The 21,739-nt window shown below is 35.9% G+C and overlaps 1 protein-coding gene across 2 annotated transcripts in view; it reads left to right on the forward strand.

Moving 5' to 3' along the window:
- The window catches only part of ZCCHC2 (zinc finger CCHC-type containing 2), a 34,942-nt gene extending 13,419 nt beyond the window's left edge, over positions 1-21,523 (forward strand). Inside the window, exons 5-14 of one of the 2 annotated variants that reach the window (XM_083357848.1) lie at positions 1,258-1,370; positions 3,605-3,699; positions 5,963-6,046; positions 6,815-6,872; positions 9,283-9,415; positions 11,221-11,285; positions 12,462-12,556; positions 14,795-14,923; positions 16,736-18,163; positions 19,760-21,523. In XM_083357848.1, coding sequence (XP_083213974.1) covers positions 1,258-1,370; positions 3,605-3,699; positions 5,963-6,046; positions 6,815-6,872; positions 9,283-9,415; positions 11,221-11,285; positions 12,462-12,556; positions 14,795-14,923; positions 16,736-18,163; positions 19,760-19,827 — 2,268 coding nt within the window. In that variant the 3' untranslated portion in view covers positions 19,828-21,523. The remainder of the gene's footprint in view (positions 1-1,257; positions 1,371-3,604; positions 3,700-5,962; positions 6,047-6,814; positions 6,873-9,282; positions 9,416-11,220; positions 11,286-12,461; positions 12,557-14,794; positions 14,924-16,735; positions 18,164-19,759) is intronic. The other variant, XM_083357849.1, reaches the window with a different exon arrangement.
- The last annotated feature ends 216 nt before the right edge of the window (positions 21,524-21,739 follow it).

A 21,739-nucleotide genomic window follows, 5' to 3' on the forward strand; every position in this document is an offset into this window, starting at 1 on the left:
ATGCTTAACAAAACTACATTCCTATTGCTGGCCCGAGCATTTCACTCACGCAGGTTCACAATCTTTGTCTGTGTAGCTGGCCCTGCATGTGAAATAAATAGCATTTTTGAGAATGCTGTTTGGCAGTCTTGGAATTCAGCCTGCTACCTGGCAGCCTAGATTTGTCTTCCAGAAGTGACAGATTATATTTTTTTAATGGCAGTAGTACCAAAATGGAGTAAGTCTTCTGTTTACAGTCTAGCCACTTATCTAGACAGTGCATGACATTCACTTATATTTGCATCAGTCTAGTAAGTTATCAAGTGATCTACATACACAAATTCATTTATCTGTTTTTCTAATGACTGAATTATCTACAAGCAAAGCGCTCTGTCTTTCTAAAGGAAGTTTCCCTGGTACAAGATGCAGGTTTTATCATCCAAAAATTGGATTCCTCCTATAAAAGTATCTTTCTTATCCTCACAATTACATCCTTCTCCCTAAGACTCTTGTTCTTCATAGTAGAAAAGAAGATGTCATCTTGAAAGTGAGTCAAAGGTACCTTCCAGGTGTTGTTTACAGGCTCTGTGGCACTTGTAAACATTTCCAGTAAGGGAAGTTGTGAACAGGAATGGGCTTGTTTTATGAGAGTCAAGGGTGCGTTGAATGATGGATAAAGCAATGCTTTTGCCCCAAAGGCACATAATCATAAATTTGACATACGCCCTAGCACGTGTTCTCTTTCTCCACACACACACACACACACACACCTACACCCCCCACACACACACACATTCTACTTTATAACATATTTTAGAGAGTTTGGACACGACTTCTTAACATGATTCACTTTGATATTTGGATATCTGGAGATCAAACGTCAGTGTGCTTTGCCTTGCAAAACTCCATCTTTGCCCTTCTGTTCTTACTCTCATCATAACTTATACTTGCATCTCCTGTTTCTAAAGATTGCTGTCTGGTGGGTTTCACCTTTCACTAAATAAAAATTCCATACCTGTTGTAGAGAATAAAGTTCAGTTGACTATTCTACTGGCTACTGTGCATGTTGTGATGGCCTTTTCACCTTTGTCATGCGGTGTTATTAGGTATACTAATCCATTTAAATAAAAAAAATCATTCAAATCATTGTTGATCTGTGTATTTCTGGAATGAAGAAGGGAGTTCTAATAGGGTCAGTTAAATGTAATAATCGTCTATCCATTTACCTATGATAAATGTTACTTTTTCTCCAATAATTAATACTGTGCCTTTCATTAGCTTCCAAAGGATCTTTCTTCTGAATCATTTGACAAGACTATTTTAGCGGCATTAAATCAGGGGTTACAGAAACAAGAAGAAAGGAGGCATTCAGACTTTGAGCCTATGATAAGGTAAAACTTTTGAGCAATGAATATAGTTATTTTTACTGGAAGACACAATTTATCTTGAATGTATCACTTCCTTTATTATTATGTTGTTCAGTTAGAGATCTGAGAAATCAGCCTTTTATATAGAGTCAGATTTAGTTACCTCAGGGTAAAGCAATCTACATTTTTCTCAATTCTGTCAGGTCCAACCAATGTGTTTAATAACCAGGGGTTGTTGTAACTATAACATTCAGTGGGTATCAAGGTATCTACTCCTGATCTAGCTGAATATTGCTAAGTGTGTTGAACATACAAACGTTTAAATGTTGAGCATATTTTGTACCATTAAGCTATAGTCCTCCCTACTCTGTAACTACCGGTATAGGCCCTAAGCATAAAAGTTTCTACACAAAATCTACAAAATTCCCAGTTGTGTGAGGCTTTGTCTTTAAAATAATATATTTATGTATAGGATCATTTCTGTCCCTGTGTATGCAGTATGATACTAGTATCAAAAGTGTTTTGGATGCAACATTTGGATTATACATATGTAGACATGGGTATGATGAAAAAAGTATAGGTCTAAATGGCTTAAGTCATTTAAAATCTAGATAGCTGCAATGTCTTTTGGATCATACTATTATTATATTTTGCTCACATGGTTTCTGTGACATTTTATTATACAGATGTACTTGAAAGTTTGTGAACACTTGATTTTCAGTATTTCTGCAAAAATATGACCTAAACCATGATAGGTTTTCCACACAAGTCCTAAACCACATAAAGAGAACCAGTTAAACACATGAGTCAAAAGCATTATACTTGTACATTTGTTTATTGAGGAAAATGATCCAAAGGACATATTTATTGGTGGCAAAAGGATGTGAACCTCTGGCACTATCAGTTCATTTGAATGGAAAATTAGAGCCAAGAGTTTCAATCAACGGAATGTTAATCGGGGTGACTAGAAAGTCCTGCCTTATTTAAGAACAGGATTTGGATTCCAGTTATTCGCTGCCATGCAGATTGTGTCTAAATGGAGGCAATTCAACAACATTGTCACTCTCTCCAGAAGTAACCAAGTTCAAACCAAGAGTAAGGGTTGCAATCCTCTGGAAGTTTCAGAAAAGTTTCAGGGTTTAAGGAACCAAGGACCTCTCTTGCACTGACAAATGTCGGTATTTATAAGAATATCATCAGGAGAACACCAGACAACAGTGGTTTGCATGGCAGGGTTACAAGAATAAAGCCAGTATTCTCCAAAAAGAACATTGCTGCCCATCCACAGTGGATGAAAAACCATGTGGAGAAGAATGTTCTGTGGAGAATGACACCAAAATAGAACTTGTTGGCTTGCATGAAAAGTACAATTTTTGATGAAAGGCAAACACTGCACTCCAGCACAAGAACCTTAGCCCAACTATGAAACGCGGCAGTGGTATCCTAAATTGAGACGGCTTTGCTGCCTCTGCATCAGGACAGCTTGCCATCATTGATGGAAACATGAATTTGGGTTATACCAGCAAATTCTATGGGATGATGTCAAGAGTATCTGCCTGTGAATTGAAGCTCAAGAAAAAGTTGATCATGCGGCAAGAATGTAGCCCAAAACACACAATTTGTACAACCAAAGAATGGTTAAAGCAGAAGAAAGTTAATGTTTTGGAATACCAAAGTTAAGTCCTGACATTAATCTTGTGGAGATGTTGTGGATGGACCTGAAGTGGGCAGTATGCGCAAGGAGCCCACCGGCATCCCTGAGATGAATCTGTTTTGCAAGGAGGGCTAAAATTGTCTCATGGCAACATGCAGGACTGATCAACTGTTATTGGAAACATTCAGCTGCAGTTAGTGCTGACCAAGGGGAAAGGGGGGATGCCATTTGCTGAAAGCAAAGGTTCACATACTTTTACTGTACACAAATATGTAGCTTTGGATCATTTTTGTCAATAAATAAATGAACAATAAATAAATGTTTTGTTTATTGAATTTTTTTTGAGTTCTAGGACCTATGTGGAGAACAGATAATGTTTTAGGTCATATTTATGCAGAAATATTGAAAATTCAAAAAAGATTCACAAACTTTTAAACATCCCTGACTTTGCCCAGAATAAAATCTCCTTTCCTTTATTTCCTTCCAGTATTTTTATCTATCTGTTTATTTGCATGGAGGTTTGAGGCACAGTGGCATTTCTCTATGTTAAATTTTAGTCTTAAATGTATTGCTTGGTACATTTGATTTTTCTAATATGTTTTAGGCAACTTTTTGCAAATACTTCTCCAGCTTTCCTCCAGAATCAGAAAGTAAACAACTTCTTTCAAACTCTGTCTTCGGAAGATGTACTTTCTCATAGTAAGAAACTCTGATTTATTTTTATTCTGCTATAAATTTGTACACAAGCATTCTATTTTCAAGCATATTTAATCCTTATGCCAGTTAAAATTATAGGATTTGAATGTCATCTCAAGTTGTTGATCAGATAGTTTTTACTAGGTGTTCTTGGTATATTACTTTCAGGATAGTTGTTAATGGGTGGCATCTTTTAATTGTATGTATTGTAACTTAGCTCATGCAACCAATCTTTTTCATCTTCAGCAATCCTCTGTACCTCAAAGCATCCTACAAGCATCACATTTCTGTTGAGTGCAGCATTTAGATTATACATATGTATGCAAAGGAAACAAAGACAAATGTTGGGTTATAGCAGAGAAGATTGTGTTACCTGAAATGATACAGAGATCTGCAGTAAAGAGTAGTGAAAGAATGATTGAACAAACTATCCCATTTCCACAGCCATAAAATACGATCTTATTTATTTATATTCATTCATTCATTTACCGTCCTTCTTACCTCGAGGAGATTCTGGTTGGCTTTAAAAGCCTTGGCCACCCCAAGAGGGCAGTGACAGCATCACTTGGATCACCATGAGTGGAGATAAAAACCTGAACTGAAACCTTAAATTTTATTTTGTATTATAATCGAAGAAAAATGCATGTAGATAAAATGTAAATATAGCTTAGGTAATTTTCTGTCCATGTGAATTATTTTTCCTAAATTGGATGTACTGTTGACTTAAGCTCCAAAATATGAAGGTATCCAAATTGTGGTGTACATCAGCTTGAATGAAAACCAAGTGAATTAACTAAATGAGAATATATGAAATGAACACCAACATAATACTTACAGATAGTCTTTGATTTATGACCATTCATTTAGTGACTATTTGAAGTTACAATGGCACTTCAACAAAAGGAAAGTGACATATGATTGTCCTCACACTTATGATCATTGCAGTGACCCTATGGTAACATTGTTTGCAATCCAGGCACCTGGCAGTCAGCTTACATTTACAACCATTGCAGTGTCCTGCAGTCATCTGATCACTATTCATGACCTTTACAGCTGACCTTCAACAAGCAAACTGAATAGGGAAGGTCACAAATCATGCTCATGTGATGATTTGCTTTAATGACCGCAGGCAAAAAAAAAATCATAAAAGGGTGCAATTGTGCAATGCCTCACTTAATGACCCATTAATTACAAATTTTCCAGTCCCAATTGTGGTCATAAGTCAAAGATTACCTATATCAGTGATGGCGAACCTTTTAGAGACCACGTGCCCAAACTGCAACCCAAAACCCACTTACGTATCGTCGGGTGCCAGGTAGGCGGGTCCAATTGGCTGGGAGTGGCCAATTGGCTGGGCGTGACCCATTGGGTGGTGTGGCTGCGGTGGTAATGGCAGACTGGGTGGGACTAAAAAGTTCAATCAAATCAATTCCAACTGCTAGATTTTTTTCCCCCCACGAGAAGTTGGAATTGATTTATTGAACCTTTTTTTTTTGTTTGCAGACGGTGGAGGCCTATAGCGAAAAGATTTTATAAAACCTAGCTGAGGGCTAGGACTGGGGCAATGGCGCATGTACCCACAGAGAGGGCTTTGCATGCCACCTGTGGCACATGTGCCATAGGTTCGCCACCATGGACCTATATCTAGAAATACCTCAGCTCCTTAATAGATTCTAATTTATTAGAAAAGCTACATTCTGTGGTTGCATGTAACTGGTATCTAATTTCAAAATGATAAGCAGAATCAGTCGTATACAAACTTGAGTGGAATACCAGGAAGAAATAGCAGTTCTGTAAGCTTTACCAGAAAGTTGAAAAAGATTCAGAAGAAGGTAATGCCAAACCACGTCTGTAGGCAAGAAAACTAGATGGACATGCCCATGACATTGACAGATGTTTGACAAAGACTTTTCTTTTTTATTAGGAAAAATTCCACAATTGCTTATAAATTATAAATATATTAAAATACACAATTTTTTCATTGTAGCCTTCTAGTGTGTGTGTGTGTGTGTGTGTGTGTGTGTATTTCATTTGGCCTGTCTATAGATGCTGTTTAGAAATATTATAAATACTGTCTTCCTGTGAGCATGGCATTGAATATTGCTTACAGAAGGAACTGATTTCTGCTAATGGCAGCTGTTAGAATTCACTTGCACTTGCTCTAACTTAAGACATTCAGCAGGTTTTTTTTGTAAATCCAGTTTATTGTTCTACTTAAGCTTTTAAAATAATTACAGTTTATTGTTTAATGACTGTTACTCTTCAGATAACTACCAGTCTTCCCTGAAGACAACTAAGATCCCAGAACATTTCAAGGAGGATAGCTCAGAAGCCTCAAGCCAGGAAGAAGGTAAGTGTTTGTTCCAAGATAAAATGAAAATTTCTTTCTGAGTTGTATTTTGAAGTTTCTGCTTTGGAGAGGTGTAATAAATAATAGTAGTATAAGATAGTTTCAGATTTTCTTTCTTTTTTATCCACCTTTTATCACCTGCTTTCAATTTCTATTGCTTGCTACTACTTTTTTCTGTTCTTTTTATAGAATTGCTTACACCAAAGGGGAATAATGTGATAAATATGTATGTATGTTTTAAACAGAAGACACTCAAGGCTAAAAATGTTTAGAAAGTAAAAACTAAAACATTACATGTTTCAGTTTTTGAACAGAATGTTAGTTATATTGTACCATCTGGCTTGAATAGGTCTAGTACTTTTAACCATATTGCAATATGAGTAAGAAAGTTACATTTACCAGAATAAATATAGGTAATTGTAAAAGATATTAATTAGCAATTAGGTTGATTGCTAAGTTACTAAATGTTTTACTTTATAGCAGGCATGTCAAACTGCCGGCCCATGGGCTGGATGCATCATACTGAAATCGCGCCCACCCCATTGCCGGCAATGGGGGAAAAGTTGCGATACGTCGCGCGACGTAACTTGACGTCGCGAGTTTGACATGCCTGCTTTATAATACTATTTTGGGTATTGTAGCTATGATAAGATACTAAAAACATAATTTCTCACATATTTTATATGAAGAAATTTGTATGATATTGTATAATAAAGCCTGTATAATGTAATATTTAACTAATAGTATCATCCTTTATTTTCTATCTAGATATGATACAGCACCCAGTGATTCATAAGAAACATAATGGGAAATGTCCTATTGCTAAGTAGGTGTTAAATGTTTTCTTTTCATTTAAACTAGTGTTTGGTATTTGATTCATAAAAGGAATTTAAAGTTATTTTCATAACTTGACAAACCTGGATAAGTTTGAGAGTTCTTAAAATAGGAGCCATTATTATATAAATGATCTGATGCTGAGTGACTTTAGGCTAGTCATTCTCCCTCAATTCAACCCACCTCACAGGTTTGTTGTTTTGGGAAAACAGTAAACTGTTATGTATGTTTGCCACCTTGAATTATTTATAAAAATAAAGGTGGGAAATAAATATATTGAAATTTTCTTGTGGGTACAGAAATTAAACAAGTTAGGCATAATTGGAGAATCCTGTTTTGAAATTTAATTCATAATGTAGAATAGAATAGAATAGAATAGAATAGAATAGAATAGAATAGAATAGAATAGAGCTGGAAGGGGCCTTGGAGGTCTTCTAGTCCAGCCCCCTTCTCAAGCAGGAGAACCTATACCATCTCAGACTTGAGAGTTGCAAAACAATGGCTACCCAGTTGAGCCCAGAATAGAACATATAGGTAGTCCTTGACTTACAATCACAATTGAGTCCAGAATTTATGTTGCTAAGTGAGACATTTGCTTAGTGAGTTTTGCCCCATCTAACAACCTTTCTTGCTGTTAAGTGAGTCACTGCAGGTGTTAAGTTAGCAGCACGGTTGTTAAGTGAATTTGGCTTCCCCATTGACTTTGCTTGTCAGAAGGTTGCAAAGGAGGATCCCATGACGCTGCAACTGCCATAAATCTGAGTCAGTTGCCAAGTGTCTGAATTTTTATCATGTGACCATGGGGAGCCTGCAATGGTCGTAAGCAGGGCTTTTTTTCTCATAGAACGCTCAGAATGGAGTTCCGGCACCTTTTTTAGATGGAACCTTGTAGGGTAGGCAAGGCGGGTTGTATGACATGTGTGAGTTCCGGCACCTTTTTCTTTTACAAAAAAAAGCACTGGTCGTAAGTATAAAAAATGGTCAAGTCACTTTTTTCAGGGTCATTGTAACTTTGAACGGTCACTAAATGTCAGTTAAGGACTACCTGTACTTAGCTTGTTTCAATGTAATATTAAAGCTAAGAAATAGTAGTATTCTTTAAAATTGAGGAAATTAAATCAAATCCATCATTTCATATCAAAGATTAATTTTGTTCTGTAGAAATGTACACATTTATACCATTCTATGCTTATGCTCTATTCCAGGAACCTTTTTTGGCTTTCATAATATCAAAAATTGCCTGGAATGTTACAGATACAGCTAGTTTGTTTTTTTGAATGGTCATTGGTATTTTTGAAAGTTTTATTCTGTTTAAAAAATATATCTTCTCAACTGAGTTCTCAACCGAGAACTCCAAGTACTGAGTATTCTGTAATTGCAGAATATAAATTTAGACTGAGAATACATTTCATTGTAATTATCATGAATTGTACTCAGGGAATCTTTTATTGTAAGCACTATGTTATTCTGTTAAATAAAGTAATAATGCTCTGGAACTATGTGAGCCAATAAAGCTAATAGATCAGACAACTGGCTACGACAACCATATTTGACATCAACCAAAGCAGGCATAGGAACTTTTTATCACCCAGCACATGCACTATAATACTAGTGCATAAGAAAGCAAACTTTTCATGTTGTAAGCAAACAGAAAGACTCTGGTGACTTTATATGAATCGTATAATTTATACTGTACCATTCTACTCTGATAATCAAGTCAGCTAATAAAATTTCACAAGGATGTAAGGTTAACATACATTAGAATCAAGACAGTACACTGAGGCCTAATTTGTCTCTTGAAAGTAGTTTTGAAATCTCACTTTTACAAAAAAAATATAATTCAACTGCTCTTTATAGTCTCTGCATCACGATTAAGACAGGACAATGACTATAGTTGTGTTTCTTCAAATGGGCATCTGCATACATAAAATACTTCTCTTTCCTGTCCTATAAGTATTTCCTGTCCGATATTTCAGGGCATCTGTACTGGCTAGTGAAGCAACTATTCACAAAAGTGAGATAACGGTATGCCTACTATATAATAAAGCTCAGTACAGGATCATTCCGAAATAATAATCTGCACGTCCAAATTTGTGTATATACAGTTAATCACCCAAAGCTCTACAGTTAAAGGTAAACAGCAATCACTTTTCTAGAGGAAAAAGTACTTTAGATCAGCAATTCTTAAACAGTTTGACCCAATTACCCCCTTTCTTAGTCTCAAATAATGCCCCATAACAAATTGAAAAACAAAACACACAAATGTCTTGGCAGCAGTAGTCCCAAACCGGATGCTTTAGCCCAGGATATGCCCAATTTATCCCGAATAAGGAACCACTGGTTTGGATGGTTGGAAAGTTAGCAGTGTGTTTAATTATAGTTTCTTATTTATTTTACAACAGCACTATTAATTCCAGATGTTCTTCATTGGATGGTTTTGACATGACACATTCTGAATATAATGGTGTAGCTGACTGGAGAAGAAAAGGCTGGGCTCTACAGCAGCATCCAGAGCATTGCGCAATACTTGATCAGGTATTATTTTTTTTCCATCTTAGAAAAACTAGGCAAGAAAATGACAGCAAAGCTGCATAGAAAGCAATGTAATGGTTTGTGAGACTTATTGAATTGATTGGTTTCATTTTAAAATATTAGCTTTTTGCAGTAGAAATTTGTCGTCTCTCTAAGGTATAATGCAGATAATTTCCCACAGTAATTTTTTTATATGTAAGTTGGGTAGGAGATTAGTATTTATTTCATAATTATTTCATGGAAAAAAATAAATAAAAGGGAAGTAGGCTAGTTAGAATAGGGGCATTTCAATCTCTTTTTTTTGCTAGACCAGGGGTGTCAAACTCAATTTCATTGAGGGCCGCATCAGCATTGCGGTTGCCCTCAGGGGGCCGGGTGGGTATGGCCTGGGTGGGCGTGGCCAGAGCGCGTATGGCCTACTGGGTGGGCGTGGCCAGCTCTACATCGTTCGCATCAAGGGTGCCTATGGGGGCCTGGACAGGAGTGGGACAGATCTGAGGGTCTCTGGCAGAAGGAGGGTGTCTGGGCCAGGGCCAAGGCAGTGGGGGCCGTTCCCTCACTGTTTCCAGGATGGCTTCGCGGGCCGCATGAAACCACTTCGCGGGCCGCATGAAACCACTTCGCGGGCTGGATCCGGCCCCCGGGCCTTTTGTTTGACATGTCTGTGCTAGACTGTAGCAAATTAACACATCTGGATATGTGGATCTTTCTCTGTTGTTTTTTTAACTTGGGCAGTGCTATTTCTTATCTGAAACTGGGTGAGAAATAATTACCCCTCCCCATCCCCCTCCAGCATAGCTAACTCATGTATGGTTTGTGGATTGGGTGGTGCCAATTTTTTCTATCAAATTAGATTGGTATGGCTATCTTCCAGTGTTCTACGAAGCTATATGATTCCTACAATCTGCCATTTCATTACTAATTATTTGAATAAATAATGAATAAATAAAAATAAAAAATGAATTAGACCTTTTTGTAGCTTTGTCTTGCGTAGATCTGCAATTTAACCAACAGGTTTACTATATATAGAAGTTGAATTCATGAATATACAAAGGGGTTGAATAGTAAACTATCATCTTGCTCTTAAAATATATGTCCAATTACCGGTAATATAAATAAATGTCTTAGTACACCTGGGCAGTATTAAGCATATGGCCTGATGATAATTCACCTGGAAGCATATAATGGGAATTGTTGTTTTCATGAAAGTATTGATTACTGTTGAAGTTTTTTTAACTATTTACTCTCCGATGGGTTTATCTTTCGGATGGTATGATTGAATTGACAATTCCAAAATTGCAAGCAGACTAAACATATCAAACAAATAAAACAATCACTCTCCCGTTCTTCTTACACGCATAACACTCTGTGGCTGAACTTCTTAATCTCAGATGGTATATGAGATACATACAAACATGTTACAGACCTCAACCTGACAAATGACATCCAGCTTTCGTTACTCAAAAATATAAGTGTGTGACTTTCAAAGATTGTGCACAGAGGCGAGATGATATTATGTGCCTTAAAGAGTTTGTTGTTTCAGGTTGTATCTAAATGCTCTAGTATCGGTAGGAGAGGATGAAATCTTTTTTCATTTATATAATACAAAAGAGAGAGGTTTGCTGTGCATAAATAAATAAATATATACCAAAATGACAGTGTTAAGTTCTTTGAAGGCTTATAGCTGCATCTAAAGTAATAGCCAATTGGCAACTGTTACACATTAAGGCAAGAAATGCAACCAATGTTACATTTTTAAGTGAGATTGTACACAGATGAAAAACTAATCTGTTTTTTATATCATCTAGCAGGCAGGAGAGAAAAGGAATTTGCCTGTATTAAGCAAAAAGAAAGGAAAACAACAACCCGAAAAGTAGGTGTTAATTTGATTTTTAAAAGAAACTGAGTATTATTTAAAGGTTTTCCCCATATATGTCTATTCTCCCTGAAATCAATTATGTTGCTATCTTGTTATAAAAAAAAGAATGTTTATAATTCAGATAAGTATGGTTGATAATCTTGATTGCTAGCAATATTAGACAGGGGAGTGCATATATATTAAGAATAGCATGTACAAAATTGACAAATGTAGCTTAAAATTATAAGTAATAGGATATAGTAAATTTCTGACTGAACACAAGGGGGAGTTTGCTTCACGTTAATTAGTTAATAGAAGTTTGAGGAGTTAATTTTTTTTTAATTTTAATATTGCCTGTGGACAAATTGATGTCATATTACAGAAATAATTAAATGATCTTATATTATTTTTCATAATTATGGACAACTTGGATATGATGGTTTTCCTGAAGAATTTCATTGAGTTTGTTTGGGGCTTTAAAAGATTGGTTATTGTAGAATTAACCATCACTGAACTCTTTTCAGATACTTATTATTACCACTGATGCATGACAAGCAGGTTTACATAACATACCAAGTCATTAAGTTGGATTTACATGCTCGCTTTGGCAGCACAGAGAAGATTAGCAGAGCTATTAAGTTTGATTTAGCAGTAACTTACAAAGCAAACTCTTATTGTCAAGTAGCTGCATTTAGGTATTATTCTGGGCTTGCATAGGGAGCTTTTCTGTGGTTGGAAGCTGCATTGTCTTATAGCTATGACAGCTATAAGAGACATGATTAATTATCACTAGAATGGAATTAGCCAATCAGTTTGGCCCATTTGGGGAAAAGTTAAATTTAGAATGTAGTGTTTAGTTTTCTCTTTTCCCTTCACATATTTGGAAACTCAAGTCGACTGATTTTTGGGATCTGCGATATCTTAAAACTTCCTTAGTTCTTCATAGTTCCAACTGTCTAGCATCAACAAGAAGAGATAGGGCTAGGATGGATGGGGTACACATTTGTGATTTTTGGAGCTTCTGGTCAGATTTGCCATTGTTAAAAAAGTATTAGAGACATGTTCTAATCACAACCTGGATATCATGCCATTTTAGATACTCACAAGTTGATGATAGTAGAAGTTTAGAATTCATGGTTCCATGAAGAGAATTTTAGACATCCTTTTGATTAATGTTTTTATCCTGCACAGAGATAAAATAAAGAGGACTGATTCCAGATTAACCATGAGAGCCAACTATGTAAGAGTTGCAGATACTCATCACCTGCATCCGGGAACAGCAAAAGGTACAAAACACTCTTCAAACACATTAGAGATTATTTTAATGTTCTTCTTTGATTTATACAGTGGGCAATAGACTTAGCAAATATGTAGCATTATACTATTGCTTGTGGAATAGTAAGGGGAGATAGCAAGACATATAGTCACGGTTTAGTTCAGGTCGTGTGGATACTCATATAGTATGAGTCACCTTTGTGCAGTTCCCCATATGGATTCTGCATGTTCATGCGGTCTACTTGGCATATCAGGGAATTGCTGCCCACAATCCTTTATTCAAGCAGGAATGTTATTTCTTTTTTCTTTTCTTTTTTCTTTTTTGTTTATTTCTGTCCTGCCTATATTAATTTTATAAATAATTCAAGGCGGAAAACATACCTACTATAATGCTTCTTCCTCCTCTTATTCTCCCTACAACAATAATCTTATGAAGAGGGCTGGGCTAGAGAGCACGCCTAGCCAAAGTCACCCATCGTATCTCTGTGGATGGGCTTGCTTTGAAAAGAAAGCCAAATGCCCATTTTCTTTCTGGTTGGTAGGAGAGCGGTGACTTGGAGAAGTTGGAGGAGGACATTTTTTATTGAATTCTTGAATTCTAGCTTATTCATTGGAGGATTGTTCCTTTTCTTCTATTTTAGCTAAGACAGCAACCTGGGGGTGGTTTATCAGTGATTTCAATTGGTTGTGTACCCATGCCACAATAGGTTGCTCAACAAATGCCATCAGTATCAAGATGTTGATAAATAAAGTGCTAATTTTGTATGGTCGTAACCTGTACTTTAGTGAATATGATGAAGAAAAAGTAAAGAAACTGAGATATCTATTGCTCTGTGCTGAGCCTTTGTTCTGGAATAGGGCTTTGATAACAGCGAACGTTATCATTACCCTCAAAAAGCTGAATTTACTATCCAGCTTATCCTCCTGTTTTTAGCCCAAACACCTGTTTTCAAAAGAAGAAATAGCGATTCAAACTATTGTTCTAACTTTATAAAGATAAGCATCTGAAATAGTAAACTGTATCAAGGTTTTACAGTAATCCTGAGAACCAAAAATATACTTATTTGAACTGTAAGATAATTCTCTCAGACTGTTTCTCTTCTTCTGAAAAAAGAAAGTTTGACTGGTTTTTATTTTACAGGATTTCTTTCTCATTAGTCTCAAAACTTATCTTAAAGAAAGATTTATTCTCATATGCTTTCCTTGAACCAAAATATCTTATATATGGCTGCCATAGGTCTGCCTATAATTGAGGAATGGTTGTTTCCATTGTCTGTTAGAACAGAAATGCATCTGGGGAGGAGGGGGGGACTATCAGACCGTGTTTCCCACAGTATACATTTGATGGATTTTCAAGAAGTAATGTAGCATTTTGCAGAATTGTCATTTGAAATATTTTGACTAGCCAATAGAGGTAAAATTGCATATAGCCCAGGGGTAGGCAACCTCTTTTATGAGTCATAAAAGAGCCGAGGTTGCCTACCCCTGATATAGCCCATGAAACGGCTTGCTTACCTGTAGTATATGCTTTTCTCACAGTCATGCAACTTGTCATTCTTTCCTGCTGGAACTATTTTATGTACTTGAACAAAAGCTTTGCATCATAATTGGAAAGGAATTGCATATGAAGTTAACCTTTTTTTAAAAAAAAAAAGTCATGTGCAGACATTCCTTTTAAGTGGGAGCAAAAAGTGTCTACTTCTGGACTGGAGTTTAGAATGTGCAATCTCCGTGGAAACATACAAATCATAAGTTAAAAAGCAGGAATCTGAACTCTTAGCAGAATAATCTGAACTCTTAACAGAATATATTGTGGAGTTCAGAATTTATTTTCAAGACCTAATTAAAGACTGCATAATATCAGCCTTGATTTTTTTTCCTGAATAAAAGGCATCTATGTTACTTAAGACTGCTTTTCAATTATGGGAATTGCAAAAGCATTTTTGTATGTTGAATTTTGGTCGTCTGGGGTGAGAAAGCTAAAAAATATGTATTCGGCACATCTAGGTTTCTTTAGTAAAAAGTAGGTTTTAGAATCCTGCCCGTGTACTACATATATTGTGACAATAATTTTGTGCAGTCCAGTGGTTTTTACCCTTTGATATTAGATTATACTTTTTGTTTATTGGCTGCAATATACAGAGAGTTGGTGCTTGGGTAGCAAGTAAAAATGCAGAAAACCCCAAGTTGATTTGCGTACTACTTAGTGGTGTTTAGCAGTAATCTTGCTGTTATGACATCTTTTCTAGATTCAAATTTAGACATTACAATTGGAAATGACACATGTGGGGAAACCTCTTCAGAGAGTTACAGTTCTCCTTCTAGTCCACGGCATGATGGAAGGGAAAGTTTTGAAAGTGAAGAAGAAAAAGACAGAGGTTGTATTTTTGTATTTAAAATAAGAAGATATAAAATCACTTTAGTATGCTGCTTCTTTAATTTGGTTTTGTGTCCCCAAGTAACAGTCATCAGGAATAGACTTTAATAATTTCATTTGATGAAAGTTTACAGCATACAGTTATATACAGTAAGTTATAGATGAGAATGCAAGAAACTGTATTCTATACATAGGATGACAATTACACATGAATCGTCCTTCCTTCTCCCATGTCATGTAGAAGTAATAATAGTTTTGATAAAAACAACAAGACATATTTAGAGAAGTTCCTATAAATTATAACACCTTGCAAAATGCCCAAATTTAATTTTGACTTTTATCTGGAACCATGTTTGGGGTGTCTTCGAAACTTTTTGTTCACAGAGCATGCAGTTGCTGTTCTGTATAGCTGCATTGTTTACATCTGCTTCTTAAAACAATCTATTTCTTAATGTTTTGAAAAAAGAAAAAGGTGGGGGGAGGTAAACTTAAATTTATGATATAATTATAGTCTTTGTGAAAAGTGGGCTTTTCGCTTAGTAAAAGATCTGCTTTATTTTTCCAAAAGTATGTAATTATTTTTAATTATTCCAAAATATGCTTTTTTTAAAAAAACCATACATAACTAATTTGCAGGTTTCCTAATGGGAAGTTAATAAATTAAAGGTGGATAAGGCTATTAATCAAGATAACTGTTCCTTACAGTAACAGCATCAGAATGGCTTTCAGCAGCAGCTATGGGATGTGAGTGGAAATGAAGATAATGTAATCAAATCCTGCTTATAGTCTATTGAGAAGCATGAGCTTTGCTTGTAATGAGAATAGACAAGCTTTTGGTGTGATGCAGCCTAATTATTTTTAACAGTTGTTACAGATGAAATATGTCTATTCATGTTTTCCAAATTTGCAAAGCCATGCTTATTTACCCAAAAGCTGGATTTGTGCATGAACTAAGCCATATCTTTGTAATCAATTGTTTTAGCAACTAAATTGGTGGGATTCTACATCATATTAAGCTAAAAAGCTAGGGATATTGAAAATGTTTCAGAACTGAAGTGCTCCATTTTAAGTTTAAAGAGAAATCTGATAAGGCAGTTCCAAGCTTGAAATGTTTTTTAAGCAAATTGAAACAGCCCATTATAACTCAAACCAGTTGATTCAAAGAATTGTTTTGAACTCAGAATGGGAGCATTTTGAATTCAAAAGTATCTAAACCTAAAACATTTTGCACCTGATTGTTATAAACTACCTCATGTTAAACTATTCTCATTCCCCAAAGCGAAATCAAGTAAAATAGATAGCCTATTTAAAATGCAGTTAGTAAACTTTTCTTAGCATTGAAAATGTATCTTTTCCATATATCTGTTAAAGATGTTATTTCAAGTACACAATTTTCATATAGTTGCTCTCATACAATTGCTTTTTATAACACACTGTTTTCCTTTAGAAAGTAATAGTGATTTGAAATACCAGGTTTATTGGTCAGTTGTAAATGATACCTTCTATTACAGGGGTCTTCAAACTTGGCACTTTTATGACTTGTGGACTTCAGCTCCCAGAATTCCTCAGCCAGGCCCGCTGGCTGAGGAATTCTGGGAGTTGAAATCCACAAATCATAAAAGGGCCAAGTTTGAAGACCCCTGTTCTATTATATTGATGCAGGCTTTTACAACTCTGTATTTTCTATTATTATAATTGACTTCTAATAAAATTTTTTTGTAATTTTAAAAAGTAATTGTAAAAGTAATGTTTTTGCCTAGAAAACATTGTTTTTTTAGAAATCTGAATATCCTGTTTAATGCCTTTTTCACAGACACAGACAGCAATTCTGAAGATTCTGGGAACCAAAATGTGCTGAGGTTTACTGAATATGGTGCTACGGATCTCAATAAGGCACCGACACAAATTTCAGTGACATCAAACAATAAAAATACTGTGGAGGAGCCTTTGAGTTCACAGTTTCAACACATTTCATTTATGCCTGCCCTGCACTGTGTTGTGCTCAATAGCGCACAGAAGCCTGAAACGGTAGTGCCGCCACCTATATCTGCTGATGGGAAAACTTTGGGAATGGTAGTTGCTAATTCCGCTCCAGTTGGAATGGGATCTTCGGTTGAATCTGAGAAACACATTGAACTTCTGTCTTCCCCTTTGCCAGCCACATTTTTCCCATCTACAGTCCAGTCTGGTAGCCCTGCGTTGCAGTTAGCGATACACAGAATGAAAATATCTTCACCACAGGCATCTTCTGAAAATTGTGCAGTTAATGGAGCCCAGCAACAAACTGGAAGCTTAAATATTGGATCGCCAAACACTGCCTTTATTCCAGTCCACACCCCAAGTAATTTTCCAGGATCTCCCGTCCCAACAGCAGATCCAGTCTCAAAATCCGTGTCACATGTGATGGGCTTAAATCAAATGGTGCCTCACGTTGATGGAAACACAGGAGTGATCCCTCAGCCTCCAAATCTAAAAGTAGTGGTTCCTGCAACTGGGCTCTCTACAGCACTTCCACCAGCTCCTTTTACTGTCCCAGTAACTCTTCACGCTACCAACGTTTTGCCTAATCAAAGTACAACAGTGCTGAACACTGTGGCATCAACACCTCCATCTCCAACAACAGGTCTTTGTGTTAGTCAAGTGCAGCCCACTATTCCTCCTGCAATACCGACCCACACTCCAGGTCCTGCACCTAGTCCAAGCCCGGCTTTAACACACAGCACTGCACAGAGCGACAGTACATCCTATATTAATGCTGTCGGGAATACTAATGCAAATGGAACACTGTTGTCCCCACAGCAGTTGGGGTCTGGGCCTTGTGGCTCTTGTGGTCGTAGGTGTAGCTGCGGCACCAATGGAAATATTCAGATTAACAGTTACTTTTATCCTAATCAACTTCAAGGACAAGTCTACAGAGTTTCACCTTTCTTCCATCTGCCATTTTGCAATGGGAGCTACCTCAACCAAGGACATCAGACCAGTGGAACACAAATTCCTTATTTCTTCTCTCGGGGCCCATATTCAATGCATGACCCAGTAATGGGGAGCCCAATCAACTATGGCATGCAGCAAATGGCAGGATATCGGGGGTTTTATCCTGTGTATCAAGCTTCAAATGTAGTTGCCAATTCTAATGGATCAGGTCCCAAGAAGAATGGGAATGTGTCCTGTTATAATTGTGGCGTTACTGGGCACTATGCACAGGATTGTAAGCAGTCATCTATGGAGGCCAGTCAACAAGGTAATCATAACACCCAACACAGTTGCTTCTGAAGTCCACATAGTTTTGGTCATTGACCATGCCATTCTCATTCTGCTATCTATGGTTTGTATGTCTGTGTATGCATGTACGATTGACTGTTACAGAGGTAGGCAGCCCGCAGCCTCCAACCACATTGCTGAAAATTCAGCAGAAAAGACTTGACAGCTGAAGATCACTTTCGGCTGTTTTATGGGTTGTTTTGATGTTTTAAGCCTTAGAATAGGCATAAGACATTAAGATAACTGTACCCCTGAAAAAAGTGAAAATTTGTCAGGGAGGGCAAATTGTTTCTCTGCCACATGTCCCTTAGCACTGAAAATAAGCAGTGTAATAATCCCTAGGCACAGAAAATCTGATGAGAGGAGTATAAAATCACTATGTACTTTTATGTCTTGGGTCCAAGTAACTATTTGAAATTGGTTCAGAGTTACATTGCTTCAACAATAATATATTGGAATTCATGGATAGCTAATCACCATTTGAGTTAACCTATTCACTGATAACCATGATGGAAAGCAGACTAAAACTTAAATGTATTTGTCTAGTTGCTAACAGTTATGATGCCAAAATTTCAGAGGTACATTCAGAGCAGTCAGGCAAAAATGTCCTAGCTTTTAAAAGTAAGTCACATTTGTTATACGTTATCAGCTTATTTTTTTAAAAAGAGCATATTTTTATATTAATGCATAGGTAGATTTTGTTTTCCCTGCAAATGTGACTGACCAGAGATATTTTCAGGGAAAAAAAATTACCTTAAATGCAGAGGTGTTGGTTAAACCATTAAAAACAAGGGATGTTATTAATTTTATACCTTAATTCTTTATATTTGTAATTGTAAAGTATATCCATTTTCATATTTATTATTTTGTTTCTGTTGATACTTGACTACTAAAGACCAATTTTGTAAGCTGATGTTTGGAAGATATATTTGCTACAATAGTCCCCATTGCACAGTTAAGTCCATCCAAGGATTTTGAAGTTATTTATAAGTTTGTTTGGATATAATGCTGAGTCAGGATAGCTTTCCCTCTCTCAACAGATTATCTCCACCATAATCAGGAGTTTTTGTTTGGTGGATCACCTGAACATAGATCCAGATGCACAGATAGTAATTTTCACCTTTAGTTGTGGATAATAGCTGATGAAACTGCCTGACTTTCATGATAGATAATTAATCTGAACCCTAACCCAAACGTTAGGTAGCATGTTAAATTGACCAATCTAAAACAGAAGGGGAAGTTTCCAGTCCTCTCTAAAGCTACATGGGAGGATGGGGAAGAGAGGCATGGGAGCCAGAGAACACTATATATGCTAAATTTATTCTCAAAGCTAAACCACAATTTGGTATCCTGTCTGATTTGCAGCCATTGTGTGTTTATTTCTTTAGGAGAAACTTTCGAAGATTTTCCTTTAAAAATAAACTGATTTCTACATAGATTATGTACATGTGGAACCTCTCTGGGATAATAGTATAGCATTTTTTGGAAGACAGTATTCACCTTGGGTTTTTGTAGTTTTTCTTATAACCTTATGAAGTGTAAGCAGTGACTTAGTAAGTTCTTTTTCCTATTTTAGGCACTTACAGATTGAGATATGCACCTCCCCCACCCCCTTCTAATGATACGTTGGATTCTGCTGACTGAAACCAAGTAAACATTGCCTACATACCAAAATGAAGTTTGAGAAATCTGGGAAATTCTTTGGATTTGAGAGATTCTTTGTGTGTGTTTATGTTTTGTTGCTTTTTTTTTATTGCTTGTGAACATTTGTTCTAATAGAAAAGAAGAAAGCAATTTTACTCTCCTGGTCTGACTTGCGTAAAGCATGTTGCTATCTCAGCCAATCATTCATTTGAATTAATTGACTTTTGCACTGAAGACTTGAGAGATGCGAGGTTTACTGCATATTTTAAAAGGTCATTTAATCTCCAACTACACTGGTGAACAGCCATATGGTTTAAAAGGAGAAACCGGGTTATGTTCCCAAGTCATGTTTCCCTTCCCTTCCCTTTTCTTAATGCTGCTAAACTTCTTTCCCATCTTGCTGAGTGTACCTGTCTCCACGGGACTGGGTAGATAATCAGCTCATTAATTCTAGTAAATCCTACATTTATGAATTGATGGGGGTATTGCTTGCTCTCTTTGAGAGATGACCATTCACAATATATATACAGTTCTTAATGTGCCTGAATGCTAAAAATTGGATGGGGAGCATTTTAAAATGATACAATCTTTAAAATTTCTGACACAGACATTAAACAATTTTCACTTTGGTTTGCAGTTTTTAAAACTTGTTAGATTCAGACTAAAAAATTAAAATGAATGCCTTAGCTTATATCTGCATTTGTAATGGATATCGGCAGCAAGTATCTTTATTAACCTTTCAACCTTGTCAGTATAAAAGACACACAAATGGGATGTTTAATGTTTTTAACATTACTCTCCTGAAGTTACTACAGTGTTGTGTTTAGAATGTAAATGGTATAGCATTTTGGACAAAAACCTGTGTGTATTCTAAAAATCTGTTTAATATTTGTATGCTAGGAAGAGTCTACCAAATAGCGATGTCACTTTCTTATGACAATTTACCACTATGTGATCACACTATAATGTGAAAAATTCCAATGAGTGTGAAAATTGATCATGTTAGTGTCATATTGCTAACTTTATTGCTGCTGTATTTTATTTCTCAAAGCCAACTTGTACTAAATTGCACTGAGTTTATCTGGAAGAAAACTTTTGACCGTTTAAATCAGCACTGAACTACCACCATATATTTGTGTATCTCCATATACCACAATTCATTAAAATGTAGATTTTACTTTTTTTAAAATTAGATATGCAGCAGATGAATACCAGTCAGAACATTTTGATTCATTCTAATTGCTAAACTTGAAGAAACTTGATTTATTACATTTATTCATAGATAGCATTTATATTTATAGCACCAATATATTTTGAAAGTAAAGAATAAAGGAGTAGAAGAGAGCTTTAATTTAAAAGAAATTAGTATAGGAAATTATTTTGGTTAAAAATTATTTGCGCTGGGTATGTTGGACCATATTTAAGTAAAATGACTGCTTCTGAGATCAATAAAGATGTAAAGCACCAGTGAACTTGCATTCTCAATTATCTTCCAGTTTACTTTATGGAACTTACTTTGTGATTTAAGATACTGTACTGTAAATAGGAAGTATGTTGCCTTCCTCTTTATTTGTATGTTTACCATATACTTTGATATTTGAAATGTTATGTACTGGAAAGGTCACTTATATTTCTAGAACAGATTGGATTTTATGCAGCATTTTTCCTTGAATTAACAGCAATAAAAACAAAAAAAATCGTATTTTGAAAATAATGTATTATTTATGACAGTGAGAAGTTGTATCGGTTTACCCATTTCATGATTTCAAGTCAGACGAGTTCGAACATCTCTAACTTGGATAGGGGTTTTAGGGGTATACAGGTAGAAATAACATATTTTCTATTGCCTAAAATTATTTCCAAAAAGAAGGTTTGGCTCTGAATGTACAAGGAAAACAAATAATGCTGGGTA

Source organism: Vipera ursinii (genome assembly GCF_947247035.1).
Source record: "Vipera ursinii genome assembly, chromosome: 3".
Classification (NCBI taxonomy): domain Eukaryota; kingdom Metazoa; phylum Chordata; class Lepidosauria; order Squamata; family Viperidae; genus Vipera; species Vipera ursinii.